Genomic DNA, 21,390 nt, shown 5'->3' on the forward strand with positions numbered 1-21,390 from the left:
GAAGATACTCGACTCAGATCTTGTCCCAATGTGTCACTACCTCACTTCACTGTTATACTTCTTCATGCAAAAACATGCACCATATCAGGTGTATATAGGAACATGAGGTACAGAAATGTAGTTACTCACTGGATAGTACAAGTAGATTTGTGATGTCTGTTCCTCTGTTGTAGCGTGTCCAGGGCCGTCTTTTCGTATGGGCTCAGTGGGCTCTTGCCCAAGGGCCCCAGGAATATAAGGGCCCTAGGCTGATAACTGTGTGTCTGCTCTTTCCAGGATACCAGATTTTTGAAAATCGGACCTGGGGAACCGGAGATATCCGACTTGAAAGCAGTGGTCCCCATCCAAGCCTGTTAATTGCTCTTCCCAGCCAGATATCTTAGGTTCTGCTTGACTTAGAGTTTTCTGAGGGTATACTCCAAAAGCTGGCACTCTCTCCTTTTGGTGGACACTGGCAGCTTGTCTCTACTATGCCCAGAACCAGAGATATCAGCCTTCCAGCAGCCGGTCCCTGCTCCAGCTCCACATGCCTGGGATGCAGTTTTAGATTTTCATTGGTGAATTTCTCTGGCTCCTGAACTCTGATCCCCAAATTCCCAGTATCTCCTGACAGGTGTCCCCAGTACTTCCTGAAAGGTGTCCCCAGTACCTCCTGAAAGTTGTCCCCAGTACCTCCTGAAAGGTGGGACTCTCTAGTGTTTTATCCCATTCAAAGCTAAGAAATATATTTTCAGGAACTTGAGATATTGTCAGTCAAGCAAGCTGCCCTCCCATCAAAAAATGATGAATATTAAGCCCACTCGACTATCCACCCCTCCCATACGTATTAAACACCCCTTCCCACCATGGAAGTTGTGTACCAATGACCGTTCATTCAGCTCAATGTCCCTTCTACAGTTTAGTATTCTCCCTCCTGCCCCATCTCCCACCATCTGTGCAGTAAAGGAGTAATTAGGAGAAATTACTGCTCCAGGTCCTACATGCTGTGCGGAAGATAGAACACCCCCTTCCACCCGCCGGACATCAACGCTGCCGCTGATAGCACCGCCTACCCCTACCGCTGGAGGATGGGTAGGGTACCCAGTGCATTGCTGTGCCCAGGAGCCTACACTGCTGTTAAGATAGCTCTGAGTGTGTCCCTGTGCCTGGGGCCCACACAGCACACCTTTCCTCTATGGAGTCCCACATTCGCACTGCTGCTGCAGCAGAAGTCACTTGGAAAATTATTTGGCTGCCGTTTTCACAAAGGTTTGAGCGTGCACAGTACGGATTTGTGTCTGAGAACATAGCGGGCGCCATGTTTTCAGAGACATGTGTATGCACACTAGAGGTTAGTCTGCCATGTTCTCAGAGTCTATGACATCATAGAGAGGAGGTGGCCCACACAGAGACTGCACACGGGCTCCCTCCTGTCTTAAATTGCCCCTATGGGAAGGAGTATGCAGGGAGATGAGGTGGGAAATGTAGGGAGCAGTGGAGTTATAGAGGGCCTTTTACATGATGTATCTGAAGAAGACAGTGTGATATTCGGTGGAATATGGGAGAACATAAAAGGCTTGATTAAAAGTGGTCGCTGTGGTGGCATCAGCTGATGTTTTACTTTTAAGTCATCACCGGTATGCGGTCATGATGCCGGCTGCCAGAATCTCAGTGCCAGAATCCCGATCATGGCCACAATTGTACGTATGTGGCCCCCCCAGCATCCCGATTGTACGTATGCAGCTTACTGTTAGCATTAGCCTGCGGGAGGGAGGATAGATTTAGGCACCCCTGGGAACAGTTAGGGTTAGGATTCCGGGGAAAAGGAAGGTTATGGTTAGGCTGCGGGGAGGGGTGAAAAGGTTTAAGCACCCCTGTGGAGGTTTCAGTTTAGGCACCAATGGGGAGGGTTAGGGTGAGCCTGTTGGGGGGGGGGGAGTAGGGGGGGTAAGGTTTAGGCTGCGGGGAAGGGAGGGTTAGGGGGTATTGGCAGATGCAAATTTCTCATTAGGCACATGCCTAGGGACAGCACTTGGATGCTTGTGTTGGTACAGTCAGCCTGAAATGTACCAGTAGCTGCAAAGTATTTCCACTGTACTGTACCATCTGCCATCTTGATTAAAAGTGTACATGCACATACTGCCCCTGTAAACTGTTCTATTCAGTAAATACATATACATACAGCAATTAAAAAGAAAAAAATCATAGTGCCTTTTTTATTATTCTATTAAACTGGCTATCATAAAATGAGAGCTAATAATCAGTCAATGGAAATAATAATATTGGAAAGTGGGGGTAGGGGGAGGCTGTTACTGATGTGCCATGTTGTGCCTTGACCCCTAAATCCGCCCCTGGGTATTGGGGAATGGTAAGTACCTGCTCCCTGTTGGGATTCTCTACATTTTGGATGCCGCAGTCTTCCAAAAAGCCGGTAAAGTGTATCACACCCTGTGCCCGAGTCTCACTGTGTATGCGTCTCAAGGTTACTGCATAAAGACTTGCAATTTTGATGGGCATTTCTGGGTGGTTACTAGGGGCATGACAAGCCAGGTGTGGACGTGACATGGTCAGCGACTGCCTCTAAAGATGCAGCAGCATTGGCATCGAAAGTCATGTTCAGATGGATTCTGTGCATCCATATCGCTGGTGCAATCAATGGTGCATCTTAATACACACAGCAACAGGTTAGCACTGCAGCCAGTGGGCATCTCGGAAGAAAGACCATTGGCTACAGTATTAGCCTAACGACACAGTTGCTGCTGCATAAAAAGATGCAGTTGTGATTGCAATTGTGTCCACCTCTAAATCAGGTCTATAGTAACTTGCCATTTTAAGCAAGATTAATAGAGAAAATAAATAAATGTATATGCCGATATTAACTGTTGCTGATGTGGAAGCAAATCACAAAGTTTTCCATGTAAAACTTTTAAATAAATGGGGTAACTCACCCATTTACTCCATCATAGTCTCCTCCAATTCCAACAGACTCTGCACCTGCCAATTTCCTAATGTAGTCAAAATGGTCTGCAGAGAAAAAGTGCATAAGTTCTGTCTAGAATACTTTATTACACTACAAAAATATATTTCCATGAATGCCCTCTCCTGCTGCCTTAATATGTTTATTTTATGAATATGAGTAGCATTTGAAAAAAATGTTAACTACTGTATACTATAATACTGAAACCACGACTGTGTGCATTTTTTGTGCAGTTTTCAATTAGCAATGCTAATAATTTCCAAACACAGATAAACCCTGAAAATGTTTTCCACTACCTGCCAACTGTACAGCGTAATGTGATTATAAATATTGCAAAAGTGGACAAATATCACAAATCATTCTAATAGGTGCTGACATTATAGTGTTTTGTTTACAAATTTTACATTTTGGATAATTTTATATATTTTTTAATGAGGCATTTGTATAAACTGTTATTGGAATATAAAGGTGTATAAATACATAAACGCACATTAAAGAAAAACATGAAGACATCACTCACCATTTCACAATATACTGTACGGTACATAACGGATATTGGGGGTCATTCCGAGTTGATCGCTCGCTGCCGATTTTCACAGCGCAGCGATCAGGTGAAAAATCAGCATTTCTGCGCATGCGTATGGGCGCGTCGTACGGGTTCAAAGTCCGTTGTGGTTGTGCACAGGTTGTTGCGAAGTTTTCAGTCGCATTGACGGCCGCTTGAAGATTGACAGGAAGGGGGCGTTTCTGGATGTCAACTGACCATTTTCAGGGAGTGTTTGCAAAAACGCAGGCGTGTCTGAAAAAATGCAGGCGTGGCTGGGCGTTAGCTGGGCAGGTGTATGAGGTCAAATCCGGATACGAATAGGCTGAAGTGATCGCAAGCGCTGAGTAGGTTCAGAGCTACTCTGAAACTGCACAAACTGTTTTTGCAGAGCTTGGCTACACAAGCGTTCGCACTTTTGCACTCCCCAGTGGGCGGCGGCATAGCGTTTGCATGGCTGCTAAAACTAGCTAGCGAACGATCAACTTAGAATGACCCCCATTGGACCTTATTCAGGTCGCATCGCACACATTCTCCCGCTTTCGAGGCCATTGCGCATGTGCATGTCCCGTTCTGCACGTCTGCAGCCGGGAGAATGCAATTGCATCACACTGCCACGAACGCCTCTGTCTTATTGACAGGCACAGGAGTTTACGGGTGGTGTTGCAGCGTTGGGAGGGTGTGATGTGGGAAACGGGCAGGTTTGGGATGGCCACGTGACATCACACACGCCTGCTGCAACCAGAAAAATGTCTGATCAGCGCCTGTCTTTTCAGCCTGGCTGCGGAGGCAGGGGGGCTTCCACAAATCAGCGATGCCAGATATTTGCATGCTGGGCGGCCATGCCCTGTGCTGGGTGGCCCCCAGCATGAGATTGCAGTCAGTTGCAGTTTTGCTAACCTCCAACTGAAGCTGAATAAGATCCATACTGTAGAAAAAAACATTGACAGAGTAGATTTATAGCATGGCAACAATAATACACATTGCTTGCCAGGACGGTTGCAAATAATATCACAGATATGGTAGCACATACTATTCTAGTCGCCAAGAAAAGGTAGTGCAGAGGATCACCAATAGGTGGCCTTCTACCCAACAGCATAACGATATCAAGCCACTTACACCAAATATTAGATCAAACTTCAACATTATTGTTAACCAATTTAAACCAGTGTTTCATCCTGAGGTCCCTTTCCAGCTATCCATAATCTAGCAATTAATGCCTTGGGCAGCATGAACAATTTAGTGATAGATAACAGCATTGATTTATAGAGCATGTTGTCAAGGTATTCCCCAAACACGCATGTACTGTAGCTCTAGTCTATAACAGTTCTAAAACTCCAGGCCTGCTGATACTATGCCAGGCCTTCTATGATCTCACACCAAAATCTCTGGACTATAGAGCATTGCCATAAAACAGCAGTTTTCAAACTTTTTTTGAATCCCGGCACCATAGAGTATCAGAATTATTTTCACAGCACCCTTATGTCAAAAGTTTTTCAGAAAAAAATATTAAATTAAGTAAATTGTGTTTGTATGTCAGCCTTAGGTTTAATTATGTGGTGATAGACAAGATTTGCTTCTGTTTGTGTACATATTTTATGTCTGACAGCCACAAGCACTGGTTTTGCCTATTATATTGACCATAAATAATTTGACTTGGTCCTGGACTACCAATCCAAGGCTCCCTTGCACATATCCCAGACACACAGTCTGGGAACTACTGCCATAAAAGCTGATTAAATGTGCCAGATACAGATCCACCTAAGGCGCTATGAGAAACATGACTACCACCAAATTTTGCTAAATAGGTGACAGACATGCTGTTAATTATATTGGTTATATTTTTAAGGACAGAGTAAAGTAGCACCTGTATTGGAGTTGCTAAACAAGTAACAATATAAAACTATATAAAACTATATATATATATATATATATATATATATATCTTTGTGATTTAGCTGGCACTCAGTTATCACAGCATATGAACGGGGTGCCCTCCTTCAAGTATGCACAGTCAAAGGCTTGCAATGGTGGGGGACAGATGTCCACTGACCCCGTATCACAAAACCAGGCGGCACTCCACGGATTTAGTGAGAAGCAAAAAAGTTTTATGAATAAAACAACATGAAGGTCCGACGTTTCAACACCGCGACGGGTGTTTTTTTCAAGGACACATGGTGAAGCAAACAGTGATTAAAACATTTCTTACCTTAAGTACTTTACACACGCCACTGCTGCCACACGAGCGCAGGGGGCGGGAGCGTCTCCGGCGATCCCGGGGTCCGGCCACGAAGGATGATGTCACCGTTGCCAGGCAACCGGACAACACTCCGCCCGGCGCATCCCGCAGATGCAGTGGGATGTTCAGCACTAAATGGCAATAAAGTGCAATGTGCATGGAAACTGTGACAGATACATGTGTAACAATTAAATCTCTAAGGGAAACCAAATACCGTTTCCGGAAAGTGGAAGTGAAAGTTAAAACAAGCTGTATCTTACAAACCCTGGGAATAAACTCGATATGCAACCTTATGATAGGATCGCTATAAATCTACATATAATCAAAGCCTACAAGGACACTGATGACACATTGTGAAAAATAATGCTCGCACATCCTGCAACAGTGACCTGTGCTAAACTACACAGTAAATAATGAGAAACCCATAGAGCACTAGACCCATGATATTAAATGACACCCATGTAACATTAAAGAAATATACTCCATGCTACTTTTTCATTAAGTCCGTGCGGCGCTGCAGTGTTCAGCCGGACAATCCACCGTGTTTCACACTGTAACAGTAATTTCTGTCTGTAGCCGCCTCTAGTAGAAATGGGAATGTGGTCCACTATTTGATATTTCAAACTAGATAATGGATGTTGGCAGAGTTTGAAATGGCGTGCGACAGGCTGGTCATTGTCCTTCCCTTCAATGGCGGCCTTAATGGACGATCGGTGGAGGGCCATACGTTCTTTGAACGTTCTGATTGTCTGACCGACGTACAGCAGCCCGCAAGGGCAGATGATAACATAAATGACGTATTGTGAACTGCACAACTTCTGTTGTTGAAGTTTGTTGTGTGGATAGCCTCTAGCTTTGAATTTATCCACCACCTGTGTCAATGCCATGTCCAACTCATCCGGATTGCTGGTGATCCGTGCCACCCTAGTCATCTAGGACTTTGGTAAACCTGCTTTCAAGGCCGGCGGATGGAAGCTTGAATGCTCCAAAAGCGTATTCCGATCAGTTGGTTTATGAAAGACGACGGTATGGATGTGACAGTCTTTGATGGAGATTGAGACATCTAGATAGTGTATCACTTCTGTGCTGTATTGGTATGTGAATCGAATTGGCGACTCAACCAAATTGATGGACGACAGTAGTTGTTTCAAACTCTGCTCATCGCCTGTCCAGAACAGGATCAGGTCATCAATATACCTCTTGTATAGGAAGATGTTCTTGCTGATCAAAGGATTTGAAAAGAATAACTCATGTTCTTTGGCGAACATGTAAACATTTGCCAACGACGGAGCTATACAAGAATCCATCGCACAGCCGGTTATTTGTTCATAATATTTCCCATTGTGCAAGAAATAATTTAGTTGAAGTGTCAATTTGAGCAGCGTGATAAATAAATCAATATCTAATGATTGAAAGTTATTATTCTCTAGGAAGGATTTCATGATGGCCAGCCCTTCCATGTGTGGAATCACAGAGTACAAATTCTTTACATCCATTGTACACATAATTGTGTTAATGGGGAGGTTATCCATGGCTGTAAGTCTATTCAAAAGATCTGTTGTATCTCTCAAGTGTGTAGTTTGCTTAATCACCAAAGGTTGCACCATAAGATCAAGGAACTTAGAAATCGGGTGATATAAGGAGTCCCTGGCAGAAATGATTAGTGATGTGCACCGGAAATTTTTCGGGTTTTGTGTTTTGGTTTTGGGTTCGGTTCCGCGGCCGTGTTTTGGGTTTGGACACGTTTTGGCAAAACCTCACCGGAAATATTTTGTCGGATTCGGGTGTGTTTTGGATTCGGGTGTTTTTTTCAAAAAACACTAAAAAAACAGCTTAAATCATAGAATTTGGGGGTCATTTTGATCCCATAGTATTATTAACCTCAATAACCATAATTTCCACTCATTTTCAGTCTATTCTGAACACCTCACAATATTATTTTTAGTCCTAAAATTTGCACCGAGGTCGCTGGATGGCTAAGCTAAGCGACACAAGTGGCCGATACAAACACCTGGCCCATCTAGGAGTGGCACTGAAGTGTCAGACAGGATGGCTGATTTAAAAAAATAGTCCCCAAACAGCACATGATGCACAGAAAAAAGATGTGCACCAAGGTCGCTGGATAGCTAAGCTAAGCGACACAAGTGGCCGACACAAACTCCTGGCCCATGTAGGAGTGGCACTGCAGTGTCAGGCAGGATGGCACTTAAAAAAAATAGTCTCCAAACAGCACATGATGCAAAGAAAAAAAGAGGCGCAATGAGGTAGCTGTGTGAATAAGCTAAGCGACCCTAGTGGCCAACACAAACACCTGGCCCATCTAGGAGTGGCACTGCAGTGTCAGACAGGATGGCACTTGAAAAAAATAGTCCCCAAACAGCACATGATGCAAAGAAAAAAAGAGGCGCAATGAGGTAGCTGTGTGACTAAGCTAAGCGACCCTAGTGGCCGACACAAACACCTGGCCCATCTAGGAGTGGCACTGCAGTGTCAGACAGGATGGCACTTGAAAAAAACAGTCCCCAAACAGCACATGATGCAAAGAAAAAAAGAGGCGCAATGAGGTAGCTGTGTGACTAAGCTCAGCGACCCAAGTGGCCGACACAAACACCTGGCCCATCTAGGAGTGACACTGCAGTGTCAGGCAGGATGGCCCTTCAAAAAAATACTCCCCAAACAGCACATGATGCAAAGAAAAATGAAAGAAAAAAAGAGGTGCAAGATGGAATTGTCCTTGGGCCCTCCCACCCACCCTTATGTTGTATAAACAGGACATGCACACTTTAACGAACCCATCATTTCAGCGACAGGGTCTGCCACACGACTGTGACTGAAATGACTGGTTGGTTTGGGTCCCCACCAAAAAAGAAGCAATCAATCTCTCCTTGCACAAACTGGCTCTACAGAGGCAAGATGTCCACCACATCATCATCGTCCGATTCATCACCCCTTTCACTGTGTACATCCCCCTCCTCACAGATTATTAATTCGTCCCCACTGGAATCCAGCATCTCAGGTCCCCGTGTACTTTCTGGAGGCAATTGCTGCTGGTGAATGTCTCCATGGAGGAATTGATTATAATTCATTTTAATGAACATCATCTTCTCCACATTTTCTGGAAGTAACCTCTTGCGCCGATTGCTGACAAGGTGAGCGGCTGCACTAAACACTCTTTCGGAGTACACACTGGAGGGAGGGCAACTTAGGTAGAATAAAGCCAGTTTGTGCAAGGGCCTCCAAATTGCCTCTTTTTCCTGCCAGTATACGTATGGACTGTCTGACGTGCCTACTTGGATGCGGTCACTCATATAATCCTCCACCATTCTTTCAATGGTGAGAGAATCATATGCAGGGACAGTAGACGACATGTCAGTAATCGTTGGCAGGTCCTTCAGTCCGGACCAGATGTCAGCACTCGCTCCAGACTGCCCTGCATCACCGCCAGCGGGTGGGCTCGGAATTCTTAGCCTTTTCCTCGCACCCCCAGTTGCGGGAGAATGTGAAGGAGGAGCTGTTGACGGGTCACGTTCCGCTTGACTTGACAATTTTCTCACCAGCAGGTCTTTGAACCCCTCTGTTTTAGCTCCTCCTACAATGTCTCTAGCTTCTTCTGCAAAAGCCTGATGAGGGGAATGACCTGACTCAGGCTGGCAGTGTCTGAACTGACTTCACGTGTGGCAAGTTCAAAGGGTTGCAGAACCTTGCACAACGTTGAAATCATTCTCCACTGCGCTTGAGACAAGTGCATTCCACCTCCTTTGCCTATATCGTGGCCAGATGTATAGGCTTGAATGGCCTTTTGCTGCTCCTCCATCCTCTGAAGCATATAGAGGGTTGAATTCCACCTCGTTACCACCTCTTGCTTCAGATGATGGCAGGGCAGGTTCAGGTATTTTTGGTGGTGCTCCAGTCTTCTGTACGCGGTGCCTGAACTCCGAAAGTGGCCCGCAATTCTTCGGGCCACCGACAGCATATCTTGCACGCCCCTGTCGTTTTTTAAATAATTCTGCACCACCAAATTCAAAGTATGTGCAAAACATGGGACGTGCTGGAATTTGCCCAGATGTAATGCACGTACAATATTGCTGGCGTTGTCCGATGTCACAAATCCCCAGGAGAGTCAAATTGGGGTAAGCCATTCTGCGATGATCTTCCTCAGTTGCCGTAAGAGGTTTTCAGCTGTGCGTATTCTTGAAAGCGGTGATACAAAGCGTAGCCTGCCTAGGAACGAGTTGGCGTTTGCGAGATGCTGCTACTGGTGCCGCTGCTGCTGTTCTTGCAGCGGGAGGCAATACATCTACCCAGTGGGCTGTCACAGTCATATAGTCCTGAGTCTGCCCTGCTCCACTTGTCTACATGTCCGTGGTTAAGTGGACATTGGGTACAACTGCATTTTTTAGGACACTGGTGAGTCTTTTTCTGAGGTCTGTGTACATTTTAGGTATCGCCTGCCTGGAAAAATGGAACCTAGATGGTATTTGGTACCGGGAACACAGTACCTCAATCAAGTCTATAGTTGGCTCTGAATTAACGATGGATACCGGAACTACGTTTCTCACCGCCCAGGCTGCCAAGGCCTCAGTTATCCGCTTTGCAGCAGGATGACTGCTGTGATATTTCATCTTCCTCGCAAAGGACTGTTGCACAGTCAATTGCTTACTGGAAGTAGTACAAGTGGTCTTCCGACTTCCCCTCTGGGATGACGATTGACTCCCAGCAGCAACAACAGCAGCGCCAGCAGCAGTAGGCGTTACACTCAAGGATGCATCGGAGGAATCCCAGGCAGGAGAGGACTCGTCAGACTTGCCAGTGACATGGCCTGCAGGACTATTGGCTTTCCTGGGTAAGGAGGAAATTGACACTGGGAGTTGGTGGTGTGGTTTGCAGGAGCTTGGTTACAAGAGGAAGGGATTTACTGGTCAGTGGACTGCTTCCGCTGTCGCCCAAAGTTTTTGAACTTATCACTGACTTATGATGAATGCGCTGCAGGTGACGTATAAGGGAGGATGTTCCGAGGTGGTTAACGTCCTTACCCCTACTTATTACAGCTTGACAAAGGCAACACACGGCTTGACACCTGTTGTCCGCATTTGTGTTGAAATAATTCCACACCGAAGAGCTGATTTTTTTTGTATTTTGACCAGACATGTCAATGGCCATATTCCTCCCACGGACAACAGGTGTCTCCCCGGGTGCCTGACTTAAACAAACCACCTCACCATCAGAATCCTCCTTGTCAATTTCCTCCCAGGCACCAGCAACACCCATATCCTCATCCTGGTGTACTTCAACACTGACATCTTCAATTTGACTATCAGGAACTGGACTGCGGGTGCTCCTTCCAGCACTTGCAGGGGGCGTGCAAATGGTGGAAGGCGCAAGCTCTTCCCGTCCAGTGTTGGGAAGGTCAGGCATCGCAACCGACACAATTGGACACTCCTTGGGGATTTGTGATTTTGAAGAACGCACAGTTCTTTGCTGTGCTTTTGCCAGCTTAAGTCTTTTCTTTTTTCTAGCGAGAGGATGAGTGCTTCCATCCTCATGTGAAGCTGAACCACTAGCCATGAACATAGGCCAGGGCCTCAGCCGTTCCTTGCCACTCCGTGTCGCAAATGGCATATTGGCAAGTTTACGCTTCTCCTCAGATGCTTTTAATTTTGATTTTTGGGTCATTTTACTGAACTTTTGTGTTTTGGATTTTATATGCTCTGTACTATGACATTCGGCATCGGCCTTGGCAGACGACGACGATGGCATTTCATCGTCTCGGCCATGACTAGTGGCAGCAGCTTCAGCACGAGGTGGAAGTTGATCTTGATCTTTCCCTATTTTTTTTACTTCCACATTTTTGTTCTCCATATTTTAATGTGTGGAATTATATGCCAGTATCAATAGCAATGGCCTACTACTATATATACTGCGCACAACTAAAAGGCACCACAGGTATACAATGTAGATAGATGGATAGAATACTTATTATTGGATGACGAGTGACGACACAGAGGTAGGTACAGCAGTGGCCTACCGTACTGCTATATACAGTATAATAAATGGACCTGGTGGACACTGTCAGCAAACTGCTAAACTAGTGTAAAAAAAAGCCACCACAGGTATACAATGTAGATGGATGGATAGTATACTTATGGATGACGAGTGACGACACAGAGGTAGGTACAGCAGTGGCCTACCGTACTGCTATATACAGTATAATAAATGGATCTGGTGGACACTGTCAGCAAACTGCTAAACTAGTATGAAAAAAGCCACCACAGGTATACAATGTAGATGGATGGATAGTATACTTATGGATGACGAGTGATGACACAGAGGTAGGTACAGCAGTGGCCTACCGTACTGCTATATACAGTATAATAAATGGATCTGGTGGACACTGTCAGCAAACTGCTAAATTAGTATAAAAAAAAGCTGCCACAGGTATTCAATGTAGATGGATGGATAGTATACTTATGGATGACGAGTGACGACACAGAGGTAGGTACAGCAGTGGCCTACCGTACTGCTATATACAGTATAATAAATGGACCTGGTGGACACTGTCAGCAAACTGCTAAACTAGTATAAAAAAAAGCCACCACAGGTATACAATGTAGATGGATGGATTCTATACTTATGGATGACGAGTGACGACACAGAGGTAGGTACAGCAGTGACCTACCGTACTGCTATATACAGTATAATAAATGGACCTGGTGGACACTGTCAGCAAACTTCTAAACTAGTATAAAGAAAAAAAGCCACCACAGGTATACAATGTAGATGGATGGATAGTATACTTATTAATGGATTACGAGTGACGACACAGAGGTAGGTACAGCAATGGCCTACCGTACTGCTATATACAGTATAATAAATGGACCTGGTGGACACTGTCAGCAAACTGCTAAACTAGTATAAAAAAAAAGCCACCACAGGTATACAATGTAGATGGATGGATTGTATACTTATGGATGACGAGTGACGACACAGAGGTAGGTACAGCAGTGACCTACCGTACTGCTATATATAGTATAATAAATGGACCTGGTGGACACTGTCAGCAAACTTCTAAACTAGTATACAGAAAAAAAGCCACCACAGGTATACAATGTAGATGGATGGATAGTATACTTATGGATGACGAGTGACGACACAGAGGTAGGTACAGCAGTGGCCTACCGTACTGCTATATACAGTATAATAAATGGACCTGGTGGACACTGTCAGCAAACTGCTAAACTAGTATAAATAAAAAAAGCCACCACAGGTATACAATGTAGATGGATGGATAGTATACTTATTAATGAATTACGAGTGACGACACAGCGGTAGGTACAGCAGTGGCCTACCGTACTGCTATATACAGTATAATAAATGGACCTGGTGAACAATGTCAGCCAACTGCTAAACTAGTATAAAGAAAAAAAGCCACCACAGGTATACAATGTAGATGGATGGATAGTATACTTATGGATTACGAGTGACGACACAGAGGTAGGTACAGCAGTGGCCTACCGTACTGCTATATACAGTATAATGGACCTGGTGGACACTGTCAGCAAACTGCTAAACTAGTATTAAAAAAAAGCCACCACAGGTGTACAATGTAGATGGATGGATAGTATACTTATTAATGGATGACGAGTGACGACACAGAGGTAGGTACAGCAGTGGCCTACCGTACTGCTATATACAGTATAGTGGACCTGGTGGACACTGTCAGCAAACTGCTAAACTAGTATTTAAAAAAAAGCCACCACAGGTATACAATGTAGAGAGATGGATAGTATACTTATTAATGGATGACGAGTGACAACACAGAGGTAGGTACAGCAGTGGCCTACCGTACTGCTATATACAGTATAATGGACCTGGTGGACACTGTCAGCAAACTGCTAAACTAGTATACAGAAAAAAAAGCCACCACAGGTATACAATGTAGATGGATGGATAGTATACTTATGGATGATGAGTGACGACACAGAGGTAGGTACAGCAGTGGCCTACCGTACTGCTATATACAGTATAATAAATGGACCTGGTGGACACTGTCAGCAAACTGCTAAACTAGTATAAAAAAAGCCACCACAGGTATACAATGTAGATGGATGGATAGAATACTTATGTATGACGAGTGACGACACAGGTAGGTACAGCAGTGGCCTACCGTACTGCTATATACAGTATAATAAATGGACCTGGTGGACACTGTCAGCAAACTGCTAAACTAGTATAAAAAAAAGCCACCACAGGTATACAATGTAGATGGATGGATAGTATACTTATGGATTACGAGTGACGACACAGGTAGGTACAGCAGTGGCCTACCGTACTGCTATATACAGTATAATAAATGGAACCTGGTGGACACTGTCAGCAAACTTCTAAACTAGTATAAAGAAAAAAAGCCACCACAGGTATACAATGTAGATGGATGGATAGTATACTTATGGATGACGAGTGACGACACAGAGGTAGGTACAGCAGTGGCCTACCGTACTGCTATATACAGTATAATAAATGGACCTGGTGGACACTGTCAGCAAACTGCTAAACTAGTATAAAGAAAAAAAGCCACCACAGGTATACACTGTAGATGGATGGATAGTATACTTATTAATGGATTACGAGTGACGACACAGAGGTAGGTACAGCAGTGGCCTACCGTACTGCTATATACAGTATAATAAATGGACCTGGTGGACAATGTCAGCAAACTGCTAAACTAGTATAAAGAAAAAAAGCCACCACAGGTATACAATGTAGATGGATGGATAGTATACTTATTAATGGATTACGAGTGACGACACAGAGGTAGGTACAGCAGTGGCCTACCGTACTGCTATATACAGTATAATAAATGGACCTGGTGGACAATGTCAGCAAACGGCTAAACTAGTATAAAGAAAAAAAGCCACCACAGGTATACAATGTAGATGGATGGATAGTATACTTATGGATTACGAGTGACGACACAGAGGTAGGTACAGCAGTGGCCTACCGTACTGCTATATACAGTATAATGGACCTGGTGGACACTGTCAGCAAACTGCTAAACTAGTATAAAAAAAAAGCCACCACAGGTGAACAATGTAGATGGATGGATGGTATACTTATTAATGGATGACGAGTGATGACACAAAGGTAGGTACAGCAGTGGCCTACCGTACTGCTATATACAGTATAATGGACCTGGTGGACACTGTCAGCAAACTGCTAAACTAGTATAAAAAAAGCCACCACAGGTATACAATGTAGAGAGATGGATAGTATACTTATTAATGGATGACGAGTGACAACACAGAGGTAGGTACAGCAGTGGCCTACCGTACTGCTATATACAGTATAATGGACCTGGTGGACACTGTCAGCAAACTGCTAAACTAGTATAAAGAAAAAAAGCCACCACAGGTATACAATGTAGATGGATGGATAGTATACTTATGGATGATGAGTGACGACACAGAGGTAGGTACAGCAGTGGCCTACCGTACTGCTATATACAGTATAATAAATGGACCTGGTGGACACTGTCAGTAAACTGCTAAACTAGTATAAAAAAAGCCACCACAGGTATACAATGTAGATGGATGGATAGTATACTTATGGATGACGAGTGACGACACAGAGGTAGGTACAGCAGTGGCCTACCGTACTGCTATATACAGTATAATAAAGACCTGGTGGACACTGTCAGCAAACTGCTAAACTAGTATAAAAAAAAAGCCACCACAGGTATACAATGTAGATGGATGGATTGTATACTTATGGATGACGAGTGACGACACAGAGGTAGGTACAGCAGTGACCTACCGTACTGCTATATACAGTATAATAAATGGACCTGGTGGACACTGTCAGCAAACTTCTAAACTAGTATAAAGAAAAAAAGCCACCACAGGTATACAATGTAGATGGATGTATAGTATACTTATGGATGACGAGTGACGACACAGAGGTAGGTACAGCAGTGGCCTACCGTACTGCTATATACAGTATAATAAATGGACCTGGTGGACACTGTCAGCAAACTGCTAAACTAGTATAAAGAAAAAAAGCCACCACAGGTATACAATGTAGATGGATGGATAGTATACTTATTAATGGATTACGAGTGACGACACAGAGGTAGGTACAGCAGTGGCCTACCGTACTGCTATATACAGTATAATAAATGGACCTGGTGGACAATGTCAGCAAACTGCTAAACTAGTATAAAGAAAAAAAGCCACCACAGGTATACAATGTAGATGGATGGATAGTATACTTATGGATTACGAGTGACGACACAGAGGTAGGTACAGCAGTGGCCTACCGTACTGCTATATACAGTATAATGGACCTTGTGGACACTGTCAGCAAACTGCTAAACTAGTATAAAAAAAAGCCACCACAGGTGTACAATGTAGATGGATGGATGGTATACTTATTAATGGATGACGAGTGATGACACAGAGGTAGGTACAGCAGTGGCCTACCGTACTGCTATATACAGTATAATGGACCTGGTGGACACTGTCAGCAAACTGCTAAACTAGTATAAAAAAAAAGCCACCACAGGTATACAGTGTAGATAGATGGATAGTATACTTATTAATGGATGACGAGTGACAACACAGAGGTAGGTAGAGCAGTGGCCTACCGTACTGCTATATACAGTATAATGGACCTGGTGGACACTGTCAGCAAACTGCTAAACTAGTATTAAAAAAAAAGCCACCACAGGTACACAATGTAGATGGATGGATAGTATACTTATTAATGGATGACGAGTGATGACACAGAGGTAAGTACAGCCGTGGCCTACCGTACTGCTATATACAGTATAATGGATCTGGTGGACACTGTCAGCAAACTGCTAAACTACTAGTATAAAAAAAAAAAGCCACCACAGGTATACAATGTAGATGGATGGATAGTATACTTATTAATGGATGACGAGCGACGACACAGAGGTAGGTACAGCAGTGGCCTACCGTACTGCTATATACAGTATAATGGACCTGGTGGACACTGTCAACAAACTGCTAAACTACTAGTATAAAAAAAAGCCACCACAGGAGTGTTTTTCAGGCAGACAAACGTATACTGGTGGTCACTGTCTGCAAAACTGTGCACTGTACTCCTGCTATAGCTGCTCCCCAGTCCCCACAATTATTAATTGTTAAGCAGTGTGAGCACTCAGCACAGATATATCATGCAGCACACTGAGCACAGATATGGTATGGAGCGTTTTTTTCAGGCAGAGAACGGATAAAAAACTGGTGGTCACTTATCAGCAAAACTCTGCACTGTACTCCTCCTAACAGCTGCTCCCCAATCCTCCCCACAATTATAGTAAAATAAAACAAGCAATCAGATCAACCAACTGTCTCGTATTAGTACGGAGAGGACGCCAGCCACGTCCACTCCCTATCAATCTCAATGCACGTGTGAAAATGGCGGCGACGCGCGGCTGCTTATATAGAATCCGAATCTCGCGAGAATCCGACAGCGGGATGATGACGTTCGGGCACGCTCGGGTTAACCGAGCCATACGGGAGAATCCGAGTATGGCTCGGACCCATGTAAAAAGGGTGAAGTTCGGGGGGGTTCGGTTTCTCGGAAACCGAACCCGCTCATCACTAGAAATGATAGGTCTTATCTGCGGTTTTTTGGCATCCTTGTGGATCTTTGGCAAAGAATAGATCACAGGAACCTTGGGAAACTTTTGTATTAAATCATTCTTACTTTTCTCGTCGATTTTGCCTTGGTTATGGGCTAATGAGAGAAGTTTGTCCACTTCCAGTTTATACCGGAATGTCGGATTGCCATGGAGTCTCCTATACGCGGTGTTGTCAGATAGTAAATGATCAAGGTCTTTAATGTACTGTATTTTATCCTGGATGATGATGGCACCGCCTTTGTCGGCTGGACGAACTATGATGGTAGGATCTTCTGATAGTGTTTTTAAAGCAATCTGTTCGCCCATGGGAAGATTTGGAAAAATCTTAGGTTTTGCCATCTCATATCTGTCGACAGCACTATCCAGCAGCCTTGAGAATGACTTGATTGAAGCGTTTGTACTCTGTGGATTGAATGTGGATGTAGATTTGGTGAATGCGACCTTCTGTGGGCCTTCACTGGGCTGATGTTGAAAAAATTCACGCAGTCTTAGTGACCTTTCAAAACGGTACTGTTCAGTGCGCCATTTAAAGGTGTCGTGTTTATTGGTGGGTATAAATGACAGTCCTCTGTTTAACAACCTAGTTTCATCGGAGGATAGCGTTCTAGATGATAAATTAAAATTTAAGTTGGTGTTTTCTTTTTGTTTTTGTTGCCGGCTGGTGGTTTTGTAGATCCTCTGGTTCTGCTGCCCCCTTCGTGTGTTCTGGTGGGAGGGGTGTCGGCTTTTGTCCGGGCTACTGCTCGAGGAGTGGTTCTGTTTGGTGATTTTGCGTCATCCGAATCCTGGACTAAAAAATCACTATCACTGTTGTCTGAGTCCTGTCTTTTGGGATTCTTATATGATTTATTTCTCCAGGACTGTCGTTTGTTCATGAACCTTGGATTCGTGGTTTCTGAGCCATGTAACCAACGGTACACCTTATGTTCTTCATAGTCTGCTAACACAACTTGTAGTTTGTTCTTCTTATACTGAATCAGCTTGCGCTTGTAATTGTTTACTTGAACAATCAGCTTATCCCATTGGGCCTGATATGAAGCGTCATCGAGTAATGATCTATTAGCCGTTTCATATGATGCAATATTGGACAGATACTTGTTGAGTTCCTTCCCCGATTCCTCTATTACGAGGAGCATCAGGTCCATGCTGCATTTGTTTAATATCGAAGTCCATTTCCTACAAAAATCTGTGTTACTGTGACCAATGTTTGGAATGTTTTTAACCCGGAAGCCTTGTGGGATCTTTTTGGCACGATAATAATCAGATAGTGAAGTTCCGTGCCACAAATAATCCGTCTCCTTTTTCTTAAGACGTAGCAGATGATGGTACACTTCATCTGCTGAGATATTATCCTGATTGGTGAGAAAATCTTCTTTAAACAAGATAGCTGAAGCTTCAGCATCTTTGTAACTAAGAACGCGTTCCGAGTCCGGTGTGCTGGTGTGCATAGATTCCAGGGGATCCATGTTGCTCTCTTGGGGGTCGATTCTATTCGGCAACTAATGAATAGCGCCGGGAATTAGCTCCCGACGCTATTCAATTCAGCAACTAATTACTTGCAATTGTCGGGAATTCTTCTCTCATCCCCGGGGGATGAGAAGAGAAACCCGACAAAAGTGCTGCCTCGCGGCCGGCGCGAGGCTGATTCTGTCGGGAATCAGCCTCGCGCCGGGGAGTTAAGTCGGAGAATGCCCGCTCTCCCGACAATTCAACCTGTTTTGTCGGCGAGAACGGGCCATCGCCGACGTAACTAGTTGCTGAATTGAATAGCGTCGGGAGCTAATTCCCGGCGCTATTCATTAGTTGCCGAATAGAATCGACCCCTTGGTATTCCCAAAATGTGGAATGTCACAGCAAGGTAGAAAATAGAAAAACCAATGCTTACTTTGCAATAGTGCAAAAAATAAATAACAGTCAATCCATGTACTAAAAATAAATGATGCGGTGCCACACTTCTTTAGGGCTGGTAGCACAACCCAATTGTATATCTTTGTGGTTTAGCTGGGACTCAGTTATCACAGCATATGAACGGGGTGCCCTCCTTCAAGTATGCACAGTCAAAGGCTTGCAATGGTGGGGGACAGATGTCCACTGACCCCGTATCACAAAACCAGGCGGCACTCCACGGATTTAGTGAGAAGCAAAAAAGTTTTATGAATAAAACAACATGAAGGTCCGACGTTTCAACACCGCGACGGGTGTTTTTTTCAAGGACACATGGTGAAGCAAGCAGTGATTAAAACATTTCTTACCTTAAGTACTTTACACACGCCACTGCTGCCACATGAGCGCAGGGGGCGGGAGCGTCTCCGACGGCCCCAAGGTCCGGCCACGAAGGATGACGTCACAGTTGCCAGGCAACCGGACAACACTCCGCCCGGCGCATCCCGCAGATGCAGAGGGATGTTCAGCACTAAATGGCAATAAAGTGCAATGTGCATGGAAACTGTGACAGATACATGTGTAACAATTAAATCTCTAAGGGAAACCAAATACCATTTCCGGAACGTGTAAGTGAAAGTTAAAACAAGCTGTATCTTACAAACTACGTGGAGTGCCACCTGGTTTTGTGATACGGGGTCAGTGGACATCTGTCCACCACCATTGCAAGCCTTTGACTGTATATATATATTAGCAAATAGAAAACCACAGCACTCGCCACCCCAGAAGCGGGGTGCAGTATCCGCACTTGCCACTAATAGGGTGGGGTGCATGTAGCCCATGGCCACTTACTCAAAAATATAGAAACAAAAAGTTCAGCACTCACCAAAATGAGCTCACTTATCCTCACAACATCAATGAATAAATGAATAAATGATGGGGGTTTAGTTAGTGAATTGGCCAATGCACAGAAGCCTGCATACCGCTCGCCAAGGCACCCCACCTTCATGCAGGTCCTACACTATCACAAAATCATAAAAATTAAAACCTGGCAACTGTATCACATAATATAACTGCAAATATGCCCACTTGGTGTAAGGTGTAGCTGCCATGAACTGCATAGCTTTTAAATGGTACACTAGTCACCTGACACTGGCTGATAAATTACTAAAGGGCAGCTGACACAGGTTTAAGATAATTGGGCTACATGAACAAAGTTTGTGGCCACAGTTAATGAGTTAACCAAGGATTAACCCTGAAATATACAAGCAAATAGAAAACCACAGCACTCGCCACCCCAGAAGCGGGGTGCAGTATCCGCACTCACCACTAATAGGGTGGGGTGCATGTAGCCCATGGCCACCTACTCAAAAATATAGAAACAAAAAGTTCAGCACTCACCAAAATGAGCTCACTTATCCTCACTACATCAATGAATAAATGATGGGGGTTTTATATAGGTGCGCATGTCGCAATGAGGGATGTGGCCTCACAAGGAAGGTGTGTGGCCACACAAAAGTACCCCTAATTCAAAATAATGCCTCACAGTAGCACAATCTTATTCACATTGCCACCCCATATGCTAGTGCCCTTTACATACCCAGTGCCCACAATAGCAGAGCCACTTACACACACAATGCCCACAGCAGTGCCCTCCCCCTCCTAATTTTAGATTTGATTCACAATATAGCAGTACATGTTGAACAACCTTTGCTCACCTCTCTTATGTCTTCTAGTGTATGTGTCCCTTCTGCTTTCTTGTTTCCTTTGTCTATCACTCTCCTCATGTGTCCATATCTTCATCCTAGGTATCCCATACTCCCTATATGCTCTCCTTTGTGTCTAATCATCTGAATCTTTCCTTTTCTTACCCTCTACACCTCTCACTCACTGTGCCTCACTCCCCCATCTCACCCCTGTACGTCTCACTCCCTGCGACCCTTTCAGCCTCTGCTTCTATCTCACCCCTGCTCCTCTCACTCCCCCATCTCACCCCTTGCTTCTCTCACTCCCCCATCTCACCCGCTGTTCCTTTCACTCCCCCATCTCATCCTAGCGCCTCTCACTCCCCCATCTCACCCACTGCTTCTCTCACCCCCTCCCCATCT

At 44.5% G+C, this 21,390-nt stretch overlaps 1 protein-coding gene across 5 annotated transcripts in view; it reads right to left on the reverse strand.

Moving 5' to 3' along the window:
- The window catches only part of LOC134969348 (dipeptidase 2-like), a 649,658-nt gene that overhangs the window by 79,018 nt on the left and 549,250 nt on the right, over nucleotides 1-21,390 (reverse strand). For all 5 annotated transcript variants that reach the window (XM_063945260.1, XM_063945264.1, XM_063945263.1 and 2 more), the window contains one exon: nucleotides 2,928-3,003. In XM_063945260.1, coding sequence (XP_063801330.1) covers nucleotides 2,928-3,003 — 76 coding nt within the window. The remainder of the gene's footprint in view (nucleotides 1-2,927; nucleotides 3,004-21,390) is intronic.

This window comes from Pseudophryne corroboree, chromosome 11 (assembly GCF_028390025.1).
Source record: "Pseudophryne corroboree isolate aPseCor3 chromosome 11, aPseCor3.hap2, whole genome shotgun sequence".
NCBI lineage: Eukaryota > Metazoa > Chordata > Amphibia > Anura > Myobatrachidae > Pseudophryne > Pseudophryne corroboree.